Raw genomic sequence first — 14,257 nt, 5'->3', positions numbered from 1 at the left:
CCTGGCTTCAAATAAATTGTGCTCAATCTTGACTATTATCATATTGTTTTCTTATTAGGACAAGTTGGTTAGTTGTCATAAAGGTTACTTTATAAAGGGGAACCTGTTGGGAAGCGTTTAGAACAGGGGTTCCCAAACTTTTCAGCCCCTGACCCACAAAATATAGGTCCCAAAGACTTGCGACCCCGACTGCCCCTCAAATGTAACTTCATACTTCATTTAGCTGGTCTTCAGAAAATTATACACCTATGTGGCTGTTTCCTAATGTGCTGTTATGAATTAACTGCTGCTACTGATGCTTTGTTATTGGGAGCTTACATCAACGCTAACCTTAGGAGTCATCTGGCAACATGGAAAGCAGAAAACTAGTTAAAAAATTGTTTCATTTCAAATGTAATTATTTTTCCCCAATAAATTTAAGGTAATGGAAAAAATATTAAAATTTAGATTACTTAGAGAGAAAAAAAAAAATCTTGGGACCCCCCATTAGTGTCTCACGACCCCCCAGGTGGTCCCAACCACCACTTTGGGAACCCCTGGTTTAGAGCATATACCCTAACCAGATGACTACAAAAGTTCACCTTAACTAGTGCTAAATAAAAAGTTTTATCTTTTCAAAATTTAAGTCTAATCCATCCTAAAGTTATCAGTCTAGAGAAAAGTTGGCGACAGAGGGACATTGTCTTCTGTTTTGTGTGAGGAAGAGCAAAAGTATTAAAGATAAGATATGCTGTTTGCTGTGAAGTAATCTGCTTTTGTGCAAAACCTTCGCATTGTCTGGAATTGTTCACACACTGCTTAGACTTTCTATCTTTTTCACGTTAAATCATAATACCAGGTCTTGCATTATCAGGATACAGAGATTACCTCTTCTACCTCTTTAAATCAAAACGTGAAGCCCAAACCAGCGGTGCACTGGCTCTTATTCCTCTCAGTATATCTTTAGTCTCTGCTGAAGGATTGTTCAAAGCCTTTACATCCAGCAGTGTGTTTTCATTGGAAGCCAGGCAGCACCACACCGACAGATAGCATCTCTGCTCCTGTGATGTTGTGGAGCTCTTCTCTCATCAAGCGCCAACCAGCGGCAGTGTGGCCGCACCCTGTGCTACCTTAAGAAAATAAACAGATCTTTTTGGTTACAGTTACACACAATTCTTCTGACTTTGTTTGCTTTGTACAGAAAATTCAGGGCACTTAGAAATGATGCGGTTAGTGCTTGTCTATCACTTTTAATTTCCACACCACCCACGCTAAGTAGATGTGATGATGGTTTGTACAAAGATTAATGTTTGCATGAATTACAACCTCCTGAATCATGCTCTCTTTTTTTCAACCGTCTGATCAGTTGGGGTTTGGAAAAATGACAACTTAAGTGAAATTACCCAGTTCTTTACATGCCTGTGAGAGAGATTCTACCTATCTTATCTTATGTACTAATTAGCTGCTAATCATGATGCAGTTTTGCAAATATCCACAGCTCTCTACTTCTAACCCCTTCCTTTTTTTTCTTCCTTTGTATTGCACCCTGTTAGCATGTTAGGCCTGATCACAGTCCAGAGAGCGACTTCAGAGAACAGTAGCCCACCACTGAATCATGCCCTGTTAAAAACTCCATTCACACATACCAGACACTTCAGTACACACGCACAGCTTCAGATTCCATCTACCGTCAGCACCACCATGTTAGACAGCGCTGTCAGATGACCTTTGTACCTGCAGATCCTTCATATAAAAGTAGTTTATGTTGCTCGGTGGTGTTTGACAGAGTACCAGCAGGATTAAAGCAGCCTTGCGGTGAAAAGTCTTTGATCAGCTCTTTCCTCTCCTCTCCAAACCCATAGCGTCATGCTGACTTACAGATCCCAGAGCTGAAACCGCTCTTTGTTTCCCATCCATCTGCCCACTTGTCCAATTCAGGGTTTTAATTAGAGACTAAAGGAGGAAGGTGAAGCAGCTTATCTCTGCCGATGTTGTATAATAAGGAGTTTCACTAAAGAAGGTTGAGTGTTGGTGTTTCTCAGAACTCCTGTCTCATTCACTCAGGATTTTTTTAGCCAACAACAGCCTAACAGGCAAGTGCCTACATAGCTCTGCTATCAGAAACCATTTAAAGTTTTATTATAGAAAAAATAAGAGAGTGAGCCTTTAGTGTGTGATTTCTGATGTTGTCATTGAAATGTTTTAATATATACAGTTGTGCTCATAAGTTTACATCCCCTGTCAGAATTTGTAATATTTTTTTTGCCATTTTTCAGAGAATATGAATGATAAGAGAAAACATTTTTTTCACTCATGGTTAGTGGTTGGGTGAAGCAAAACTGTTATCAAACAACTTAGTTTACTCTTTTATATCCTAATGACAACAGATACTACCCAAGAAACCATACATTCTGCCAGGGTATGTAAACGTATGCGCACAACTGTAAATGTCTATCAGTACTTCATAGATCAGGCTACTCAAGCAATATGGGCAACAACAAAAAAAGACTAAACAAAGAGTTTCCAATTATGGAACTGCTTTTGTGTTGATATAACAATAATTTAATCAGATTAGGTATAAAACATAAGGATGTTTTTCGGTGGCAAGTGCCATTTTGGAAATGCTTACTAGACCAAACTTTCAAAGAAATGGAACTGAGGCAGGCTATAAGTTTCCTTTCAAACAGCTGGATGTGTCCACCTGTCAGTCAAGTCAGCTGTGCCTCTTATTCTGCAAATGTATGTAGAATATGTTGCTTTTATATTATATTAGTGGATGTGTTATAAAGAGATTTTACCCTGCACAGTTGTAAGAATATACAAGTGAGCTACATCACCAAAATCCATTAAAGGGACATATGACTTCTGTCTTTTTTTGCTGTCTTTTGAGGTGAGGAAAAAGGCCAAAAGGCAGACATTTTTAAATTATTTTGGTATTGCCAAACAATGATGGGATTGTGTTAAAAACATATGTAGACTACACATTAGAAGTGAACATAGACAGTGTCATCTACCATTCACTCGTCTGTGGACTTTCATTTTGCAGCCAACATACAGGCATTGTGTTCACTGCATTTTGATTCTGCAGAAACGTGTTTTTACTGTTGATAAGAACTTACTGAAGAAATTCTTTGCAAATGCCAACTACTGCTACAGTTGCTGCTGAAAAGATAACATGAAAAGAGGTCAGGACAGCATCCACAAGCAACCACAGCTGTCCCGTATAGTGACACTGTCACCACAATAACACAACAAGAAGTCTTACTCTCATTTACAGGACCAGGGTGGTGTACAACAACGTTTACTGTTTGGATGCCAAAAATTTAGTAATATGGCGATATGTAATGCAGGCTCTTCTTTTCTAATTGATGTACTTGTTTGCATTGTACTCTGGCTTTTCTGAAAAAGTTCTGCTGTGCTCTTGAAAAGCAGATCTTGTTACCTGCCAGTTCAGAGTTCTTTGGATCCCTGCAGCAGGAGACACACAGCTTTTTCTGCTTTTTGGGGAACATAAAACTTGCTCCAAATGACTTCCCCTTGCACGAGTCAATTAGAGATTTTATGTTTCTAAATGCAAATCTGTTAAAACCCAGAAAGCAAAGCCAAACTGTGAGTTGTAGAGTAATAATGAGTGTAATGTTGTGTGTCCACAGGTATGCCATCATGTGTGGGATCATGGCAGAATATGACACTGTGCAGAACAAGATAAAGAATGGATACATCTTCAAGGTAAGTTGTTGCATAACACAGAGAATAATATGTTGTGTCTGGGGCTTGGCATACTTCTAAAACTTGTGGCTCCTTGCATTATGTGAGTTCTGTGTATACATTTTTCATACATACAGCATGCAGGTATAGCTTTTCCCATGAACTCAGAGTAGAGGGGACTGGCTCCACATATCACTTAAGCCACTAAGCCACTCCTACAGTGTATAGTTGCATAAGACCGAGTGTGGAACAACTGCACGTAGCATTTTATCTTCTGTCAGCGGCTCCCCTCCAAACACTGTGTGCCTGCAAAGCTCCTGACAGGTGAAAGAGACAGAGATAGAGTGCTGGAGTGGGAAGATATGAAAGAAAAGACCCTGAATCAGAGCAAGGGAGAATGGAAAAGACGAGGGAGGGTGTGTGTGTGCGTGTGTGGCAGCCGGGGAAGTGTGGTCGCTCGGTGAGATTGCGTGTGTGAGAGGTGTTTGTGAAATAGTTGTGGGTTGGTGAAGCAGGACAGATCAGGTCAGAACAGAAAGCAGGGGAAACAGCAGCCGTGTCATGAATCAACAGTGAAAATCTTCTCTCTGTCTGTCTGTGTGTCTGTGTGTCTGTGTGTCTGTGTGTGTGTGTGTCTGTGTGTGTGTGTGTGTCTGTGTGTGTCTGTTTGTCTTTGTGTCTGTCTGTCTGTCTGTCTGTCTGTCTGTCTGTCTGTCTGTCTGTCTGTCTGCTTCCTAGGATCATCTGGATAAAGCCATCGAGCTGAAGCCACAAGACCCCTTGTCCTACTACCTGCTGGGTCGCTGGTGCTACGCCGTATGTGATATCTCTCCCATCTATCCTCACATATACAAACAGTACATTTACGCAGGCTTACATCTCTGCATGGCCTCCCAACTCTCTCTGTAAACCCCACCCACTGTTTCCTCTCATTCATTCTTACTGTTGAGCTTTTCCCTGAAGTTTGTTTTTACTTCTGCGATACTTGCAGATGGCACCACGGGAGGTTAACACTATCCATTGTTAGCGCTAAATCAGATCGGACCTGGGAGATATTTTCATCCGGTCACTGTCTGGGCTCATGTTCCAACAATGCAGAGCCCGATTGATCACGACTGGTATTTTTGAAAATATAACTGTACAGATAAAATACGACACATCTGAAACATGTCCTGTTGTTTCAGGTGGTTTAGATCCAACAGCTCGGTGCCACTTGTCATCCTGACTGCATGAAAGAAAGTTATTACAGAGATTGCTCTGATTTCATTTTCTAACTCTCGCCTGCACTGGTAGCAGAGAAGAAATGAGGGACTTTGCACATTCAGCGGAGCAGCAACACCTGATATTTCCAGGGATTGAGTTTTATGGGCTGTCTGTAGTGTGTTCACGCTTAACAATGATCTACTGTTTGTGTTCAGCGGTTCTGTTTCTGCGATGACGCCAAAGCAATGCTACACCTGCAATTAGACGCTGCTTTGATGAATGGTGCAAGGCAGGAACATTACATGTTTGACCCAGACTCTCTTGGCCATAATCATCTACTCTGGAAATATCAGTGTACAAGCTACCTGTGGTCATGGAAATACAGTCAAAGTCACAGTCAGGAACAAGTCTGGAGTAGAGGTAAAGAAAGGGTACTTTTAATGGAACCCATTCTCATAGGTTAATTAATTTAAACATTTAATGGGCAGCAGGAAAAACATTTGCTTGTATAGATATTCCATAGCAACAGTGTGCTTGTGCAAGATCTTATGAGAGATTTAAAAAGTTAAATGTGGTAGAGCTGCCCCCTCATAGACAAATGAATAATGAGAGGAGTCTCAGATAACCAAGTTTCAACTAATCAGTATGTCCAAAAAAAGCTCCTGAAACTTAACTTAGGAGCTTTGTTTTGTCTGCTAAGAAAAAAAGATGACAGACAAGAAAAGTCTGAAGACAGGGGCCACCCTGAAACAAAAAAACATTGACTGTACCACATTTACTTCCTGTCACTGTAGAGTTGTTGGCTTCTTCTTCAAAAACTTATGGGAAAATATGCACTGTGCGAATTGAAGTCGATTCTGACCCTGGGAGAGTCACAAGGGTTGATCACGGCCTTATAAACTGTGGAGTCAAAATAAGAAAACCTTCTGAGGAATTTCTGCCGCGTTAGAAGTTTTAGTCAACTGACGGCAGATTCTTCCGCAATGAAAGTAGGGCCTTGAGCTGATTCACAGACTGCAGGGCTGCTTTCCTGATCGGCATCGGCACAAAACGGCAGACAGGGTCTGAAAGCCTCATGGTGATGTCATGTGGAAGCATGAAATACAAGTAGCTATGCACTGATCCGCTATGACATTATGACAAACAGTGCAGTCTAATGTAATCAAACACAACAGCTCTACCAGAAACTGCACTTTTACAAAGCTTCTACATTTTCAGATTTGTTGACGCACCAGAAAGGTGGTAATTTTTCGCCTTGTGTACAATTAAAGTCATTATCTCTGATTTCAGCTTTGTTCTGTAGAAATTTTCAAAGAAAAATAAGTTTATAGGTATTGTATAATATTTGATTTGGAATGCTCCATTGATGTCTGGGCTGTCACCGTGATCTAACCATACACAAACATGTTACATGTAAGACAGCCTTTATACTCAAATTAAAAGACATGGTAGGGACGCACTTCTTTCAAACAGATGTTAAGTGATGTGAGATGTGTCATTTGACTTAAGGTGTTTGATGTTATGCAGGTGGCTCAGTTATCATGGATTGAGAGGAAGGTGGCAGCAACATTATTCGGAGAGCCCCCTAGTGCTACGGTTGAAGACGCCCTGAAGAACTTTCTGAAGGTACTTTGATTCCTTCATTGCCCACAGCTCTGTGTTAACACATTCTTTATGTATGCTAAAATCAAAGTCGTTCTTACAAGTACCGTCAGTGTCTGAACTCAAAGTGTTTCTAGTGGTTTCACACCACATTAAAACGTGCCATCAAAGTCTGCCATCAAAGGGAGGTGAGAGACCCGACAAGTTTTACAAATCAAAGGTATTCAGGCTGCCTGTAACGACTGATTGAGGTAGCTGTGAAAAATAAGTCCAAATCCTGCATTTTTTTTATCACACCTGGAAAACAACAGGGTTTAGAGGTAAGGAGTAGGAATTTTGGTTTCAGAAGTGGGGAGGAGAAGTGTCTGATCTTTACAATACAACAAGGACTTTGATGAAGTCACTCATACCTTTAAAAATGCTGCTGCTTAGTCTGTGTGTCTGCTTAGTTAACAAACTTAAGTTAGAAATAAAGCCATATCACTCATGAATTATTCTTGTTTTTATTATCCTTCTGTCAACTTGATCGCACCCTTTCTCTTGAGCTGCCCTGATTAATAAGACATGTTTGCCCAGCGCTCACTTGCAACTCGTCCACAGGGCGCTCGTGTTCCCAGTTTTCAAAGAACAAACGCTCTGTATTTGGAGAGGCTTAATTTGTGCTCGAACAATCCAGATGTTTATATAGGAGAGGACTGAGTTTTGCTTCTGGCCAATATTCCTGTGTATGCCTTCTCCCCATGTTTTGTGTATCTCATCCATCAGTTTGATATAAGTGCACCATGTTGCAACATGTTGCTGGTGACCTGTAGGAGGGCCTGCTGTGAGGCTGTGAAACTGAAATAGATATATCCACATACAGGTCACCATTGTGTAACCATTGGTAGTCACCCTGGCTTCAAACCAGCAGTTATACAGGTCCCTAGCATCTAACTAGTCTTTAGACATGTCCCGAGGCCTCCAGTGAGTGGGGGTTTATTTAACTTCTGTTATAATGATCCTGGCCTTTAACCAGTGGTTGTAAAGGTCCTCAAACCTCAGACAAGTTACCGATTCCCTCACGTCTCACAGCCAAAGATTCGTACCTGGTCCGTCTCTGCTCCGTCGCGGCACAAGATCTAATAGGTTGCTATTCTAGTCAAAGTGTAAACTTAAGCATTCTGGCTGCGTCTCTGATCCGGCAATGTTATCAACCCATCAAACTTCACTGAACTACAACAAAAAAACATCATGATGAGCGGAGACGGGCCTGGAGTCAACTGGTCAGAGGTTTTCAGAGGCCAAAAAGGACAACATGGATGAGGAGGGGAGTCTAATAAAAACCTTGGTCTCGTGACTCCAGCTCTCCGGCTGTCGTGCTCCATGCTGAGTTCTGAAAACCGGTGCAAGAGAACACGGAGCTAGAACCGTAGTGGATCGGAGACAGACCCGACACGGAACTGGTGGAAGTCTGACGTTACCATCAGATAAACAAGTTCCTGGTCTCTTACCAGTGGTTATAAGAGTTCCTTGATCTTAAAAGCAGTCATAGCCTCTAACCAGCATTTATACAGATCCCCAGCCCTTATAATAGTTGTTTAAAAGGTGAATCAGTCATTATACACATCCCAAGGCCACTAACCAGTCTTTACACTGGCCCCAGCTGTAGCAGTATAGGTCTCCTGGCTCTAAGCACCCTTACAGGACTTTTTTGGCTACAACTAGTGGTTGTACGGGTCCACAGGTGTGTAACCAGTCATCATATAGGTCCCTGGCCTTTAACAGGTGGTTCTCTGTACCTGAATAATGAACTGTGGGCAAGAACATCAATGGCTTCATCTAAATCCAACCTTTGTAATGTTGATGTAATTGGTGAATATCAGACATTAGAATGTACACCGTAGCTTCATTACCATTAAGGCTTCATCTGTGAGTTTCCTTGAACACAAAATGTGTCTTTTTTTACTCAGGTTGAGGAGATCCAAGTGGGATATTCCAAACTCAACTACGTGTTTCTCGCTAAGGTATGTACCTCAAGTGTTTAGGACCACACTGTACGCTGTCCTGAAGAAGATACAGGACATTCCCTATTTTCTTTTTTATGTTGTTTATTTGTTGTCTTCTGCAGTGCTACAGAGACCTGGGGCAGAGGGAGAAGGCCAGGAAGATGTGTGAGGCTGCGTGTTCAGTCAAGGCTGTCTCCAAAGAGGTAAGACGTCCTCTCTGTCTTACACCAATACTGCACTTAAATTCATCTCACTGGCTTTACTCTGCAGCAGGACATGTTTTCTGCCCTGTTTATCTAATTGTATTAAATCTTCAAAATGTTCTTCCTCAGAATGAAGAGGCACAGAAGGAGCTGGACTTACTCTGCCCAGCTCTTGGAGTGTGACCACGGCAGCAGACCATGTGTTTTCCACTAGCTGCTATTGACGTGTGTGGGTGTGTGGGTGTGTGTTTAAAGTGTTTTTTTAGAAGCCATCATGATAATTCACTCTGTGAGTGGATGGAAGAGTACTGTGGCATCTTATCAGCTACAGAAGCTACCACAGTCAGAGCCGTCCTCTGAGGTTTTAAATCAGATCAATCTTTTGTTCTTATTATTTGGTTTTATTTTTTTATTTTGTGGAAAACAAACTTTTTATATCTGGTTGTGTGAAATCAGAGAGATCTTTAGTTTCTCATGAAATAATGTAACTATAACTGGTGTAATCATAGGTTGTGGTAAATTCCTTCTGATTTTTAGCATATATATATATATTTTATATATTCCCCATGTGTTGATGTGTGTGCAGCCACGTGTAGCAGACACACACACCTGTGTCTCCAGGATACTAGGTTTCCTGATAACAAAAACTTGTCACTCTTAAGGTGACCCATAGGACTCTCTGTTCTTCTCCAACAAAACATTCAATAGGCAACAACAAAAAGTCATCAGACAATGGTGTGCCCGAACAAGGATGTTGGAATGCTGTGACCACAGAGTGACCTCTTCACTCTGCCTTCAGTCACACCAGTGTCAGCACTCTCCTGTTACTGTCACGTTACCTTTATAGAGTAATGATTGGCCAATAATGTCCGGTGCATCTTTTCATTAGAGATATTCTTCGCCATATTCACTCAGCTGCAATTTTCCTCTGAGGTCATTTTCAGAATTGGGAGCTCAAAGAATAACGTTGTAGTTACTGCCGTGTTCCAGGTTGCAAACTTTATGCAAACTTTATTTCATCACTGCTCAGACACATAGTGAAAGACCTTTAATATTTCGAGTTAAGAGCTTGATATTTACACCCATGTAATATTAATATCACAGAGGCGTGATGGTGAGACTTAAACCATGGCAGCATCTGAGGTAGTAAAAGAGACGTTAGAGAGCGCTGTGTGTGTGTTCGAAGCTCCCGCTGTGTGTTTACCTCTTGGGCTTCTGCAGTGCTGTAACAAAAAAGTGACATCTCTCACTGGAACACCAATATTCTGCTATTGTGTGGTCGATATGAAAGTACACGGGCAGTAGCTGTTGTAGCAACAACAAGCTATTGTGTTGTTTTATCTTGAAGTACTGCCTGATGTCTTTCCAGGTTTTTATTTACATCTTCTCTGAGAAAGATGGATGCATTTTTATAAACTCACTGTACTTTAAACTGCAGTTTTACTTGATTAGCGTTAAAATTATACAACTTCAGTGCCCCATCCTCAAAGTGATGTCAGAGGAAAATGGTCCCCATGTGCCCGTGGCAGTTGTGTCGCTCTATTATAAATGTGTTTTAAATAATCTCACATGAAGACATCTTAAATTCTGGTAAGAGTTTTGTTTAACCAGGTTTCTCTAAATCTCATGTACCAAAAACTCTAGCTGAATCATTTAAAGGCCCATGTTACAATGATTACCCCACTCATTTTCTGTATGTTTTATATTTGTCAGATCAGCGACAACAAACTCTTTGATGTTTGTGACCGTTTCACTGCAGAATAGTTTAAATAAGCCCCAGTTACAGTCGCTATATGAATAATCATAACAGGTGACTTTTCTAACCATACACATTTTGAAACACATTATATGCAGCTCTTGCTCCCTATATTGGTCTTTAAAATCTGTGTATTCAAATCTGTCAAGTACGCTTTTTGAAGACGTGTTTTTTTATAATGACCCTTTACATTTTTACAGAGTGGTGTAACACAAAAGCCACTAAGTTTTAAGAAAAAATAATTAAATGTTTATACAAGGCTCCTCATGATGTGTTTAAATGAGCTATTTTTTCCTGTTAAGATTCAGTTAATGTGAGACAACACAAAGATTGGGGAGCCTGTTTGGCCTTGTGGTTGAATTGTGCACCTCATGTATGGAGGCTACAGTCCTTAAAGTGGACGACCTGGGTTTAATCCCAACCTGGGGCCCTTTGCCACGTGTCATTCCCCACTCTCACTACCCACTGTCTTGTCTTCCAAATAAAGTCATGAAAGCCTAAACTTTAAAGAAAACAAAGATTGAGACCATGTGGGGCACTCTTTCATCTAAATGATCATATATAGGCTTAATTATTTCTCTAAACATCAAATGACTTGACGTTGACAGATATTATGTGCATGTGAGAGAGTCAACAAAAGGAGAAAGTAGAGAGCAGTTTGAATATTATTCTCGGTACAACAGAGCGGATAGGTCGGTGGCTCTGCAATGAAATAAAGACGAATGTAACGTAGCTTTACAAAAGTTGAAGAAACACGTACATCCAAACCTAAGAGGGCAGGTGCTGAGTCTTGTAGGAGTCTCACTGAACAAAACAAAGAAAAAGACATCTCGCACACTGCAGGCACACTGCTCAAATGTTCCAGACAGTTTATTTCACCTGGTTAGTTACATTTTGAGTGGATTTGCAGATTTGCTCTTTATCAGACTATTATCACAAGCTGCAAGTCATTTAGAGTCACACAATGGTCAAATATCATGTGATGGTATTCCAGGTCCAACTAAATAACTATAAAATGATTTCTTTTTATACTTTTATGCATTCCTGATGATGTTACTTTTGCTTCCACCCAATTTTGTTGATGCATATTGTAAAAAAAGAAGTGAGGTTTTAGTTTGTTTTATTCTTGAGATTAGTTCTGGATTCAAAGTTAATTTTATTTGATTTATGTATAAGCTGCATGAAAACAACAAGACCTGTTTTTTGTCACTTTGCAGATTTTTCTACCAGCAGAATGAATGTATTTGATTTTTTTTCTAATGCCAAAGTGAGTCAAAATGATCCTGAAAGTTCTATATGATACACTACACAAAGATGATACTGTATGACATCTCCCTGACAGTGTGCACTGAATGATTGATGGTACTGGAGTATGTAATTAAATATGTGAAACAGTTTATCATTTGTCTTGTGTGCTCGTTAGTTTTATTACTGTTTATGAAAAAATACCCTCTGCAATTACTTTTATAATCTGTAACTAGCTCTTGTAATGTTGAGAGGTTTTCTTATAAAATATATCGATCTTAATCAGCAGAAATTTGACAAGCTGGCTCCTGCATGACTATCAGCGACTGTAGAGGTTTTTTCCCGCACACTGTACATTTTGTGCCAAAGCAATTGTGAATTTGTTACTGAATCAGATTTAGGCCAACTTCCCTCCAGTCGAGTCATGTCTGCATTTCTCTCCAAGCTAGAACCACTACAAATGGGAGCCTCCCAAATGAGCACAGGTGTTTATTTATACAGTCATGAAAACAGATTTTATAATTCTGCTGTTTGCTTCTGTTAAAGCCGAGGCTGAAACAGAACATACAGCTATTTGTTATTTAACATGAAGGGAATTCTTGATGTTTTATATTTGAGCACAGGCATCATATAAAGCGTCCCTCCATGTGATTGCATCTAATCTAGAAATCTGTACATTCTGGCCTAAAGACGGGACACCATGTTGCACAAGAATTCAATGGCTTTCAGGCTTTTTCTCCTGTAAAGTCCAAACAGGTAGATGCTCAAACAGTCCCACCTGGAGCTTTCATTGTATCCTGTTTTTTTTTTTTTTTAATGTGACTTTGTCTCTGTATCAGTCCATCCTGTTCCTATCTCTAGATTTGTATTTATGTTTTGGCTGAGCTGGAAGAGAAGATAATGTCATGTATGTCCCTTACACATGAAGTAACAGTCAGTGGCAGATTAGCTTAGCATTTGGCCTGAAGATGGAATACAGTCTGCCACAATTGAAATGCTGAAAAAAGAAACAGCAGATCAGCATCAAAAAGGTTTATTATTTAAAACTATTTGTTATTCGGTTGGGGAGCGAGACTTTGCCCTAAGTGGGGGAGTTTAAGTATCTCGGGGTCTTGTTTGCGAGTGGAGGTAAAATGGAGCGTGAGATCAACAGGCGGATTTGTGCAGCGTCAGCAGTGATGCGGGTGTTGTACCGGACCGTCGTGGTGAAGACGGAGCTGAGCCAGAAGGCAAAGCTTTCAATTTACCAGTCAGTCTACGTTCCAACCCTCACCTATGGTCATGAGCTGTGGGGCATGACCCAAAGGATAAGATCGCGGATACAAGCGGCTGAAATGAGTTTCCTCCGATGGGTGTCTGGGCTCAGCCTTAGAGATAGGGTCAGGAGCTTGGACATCCGTAGGGAGCTCGGAGTAGAGCTGCTGCTCCTCCGCATTGAAAGGAGTCAGCTGAGGTGTTTCGGACATCTGATAAGGATGCCTCCTGGATGCTTCCCCTTAGAGGTGTTCCGGGCACGTCCAACTGGGAGAAGGCCCCGGGCTAGACCCAGAACGCGGTGGAGGGATTATATCTCCCGCCTGGTCTGGGATCACCTCAGGACTCCCCAGGAAGAGCTGGAAAGTGTTCCTGGGGAGAGGGATGTCTGGGTCAGACTGCTTGGACTGCTACCTGACCCCGGATAAACGGAAGAAAATGGATGGATGGATGGATGGATGGATGGATGGATGGATTATTCTGTTGTCTTAGATAAATGATTCTGATTGGTCATCACACATCAACATTCTATTGCAATGTTTGTTATAATGAACAAACCATTACTATGGTTGAGACTCTAATCACAGACTGGAGGACTAACTGAAATCATATCAGTCCACTGAAATAAGTCCAGTTAATCTGATGTTGTTTTTTCTACAGTGAGAAAATCTAAAAGAGATGTAAAGCTAGCAGAGGTTTAAGCCAAAAATGTAGGCTACATGAAATTTACAAAACTGAAGCTGCTTCACAAAGTAAACACTGAAGAGAACATGCTCCCCTGTCCTGGTTCAAAGTCAGGGATAATGTATGGTATGCAGATACAATCCAAACAGGATACAGAGGAGTCTTGCTCAACCTGGAGGAAGGAGCTGATGGGACCTGAGGGGCTACTGAACCCCAACCACCTGATAGAGAAAAGTGGAGCAACATCCTATCCTGTGATCCAGACAACGGCAGCAGAGCTGGTGAGAGCATCTTTAAGTCACAGATTGATTCAAAGTTACTTAAACTATGAGCGGTGGCGACATGAGCATTAGTGTCAAAAGTTGTGACACTTGCATAATTTATGTTTCAAGGTGTGTCAACTCTGAGAAGAGGGAGAGCTGAATGAGGACAGAAACGTTAAATATTCTTGTAGATGTCACACTCAACTTGTCTTCAGTGGAAATAGTCAGTTTGATGTGTATAACAACTAATAAGACGGCTAATGTTTTAACTTGACCAATAACTGAAGTGGGACTGCATGTTGTGCGGTGGTTGAACCTGTCTTCACCCACAGAGGTTCTCTGCAGAAACTCTGACTTCCACAATCTAAACACATC

General features: G+C 41.0%; 1 protein-coding gene across 1 annotated transcript in view; it reads left to right on the top strand.

Moving 5' to 3' along the window:
- Window positions 1-11,835, top strand: part of LOC117812106 (regulator of microtubule dynamics protein 2) — a 46,115-nt gene extending 34,280 nt beyond the window's left edge. Inside the window, exons 6-11 of the mRNA XM_034682708.1 lie at window positions 3,633-3,708; window positions 4,426-4,503; window positions 6,418-6,516; window positions 8,442-8,495; window positions 8,600-8,680; window positions 8,810-11,835. Of these exons, the coding sequence (XP_034538599.1) occupies window positions 3,633-3,708; window positions 4,426-4,503; window positions 6,418-6,516; window positions 8,442-8,495; window positions 8,600-8,680; window positions 8,810-8,863 (442 nt within the window). The 3' untranslated portion in view covers window positions 8,864-11,835. The remainder of the gene's footprint in view (window positions 1-3,632; window positions 3,709-4,425; window positions 4,504-6,417; window positions 6,517-8,441; window positions 8,496-8,599; window positions 8,681-8,809) is intronic.
- Window positions 11,836-14,257: the final 2,422 nt, after the last annotated feature.

This window comes from Notolabrus celidotus, chromosome 4, assembly GCF_009762535.1.
Source record: "Notolabrus celidotus isolate fNotCel1 chromosome 4, fNotCel1.pri, whole genome shotgun sequence".
In the NCBI taxonomy this organism is placed as follows: domain Eukaryota; kingdom Metazoa; phylum Chordata; class Actinopteri; order Labriformes; family Labridae; genus Notolabrus; species Notolabrus celidotus.
Note: the sequence above shows the minus strand (reverse complement) of the source record. Positions and strands in the feature narration are given on the sequence as shown.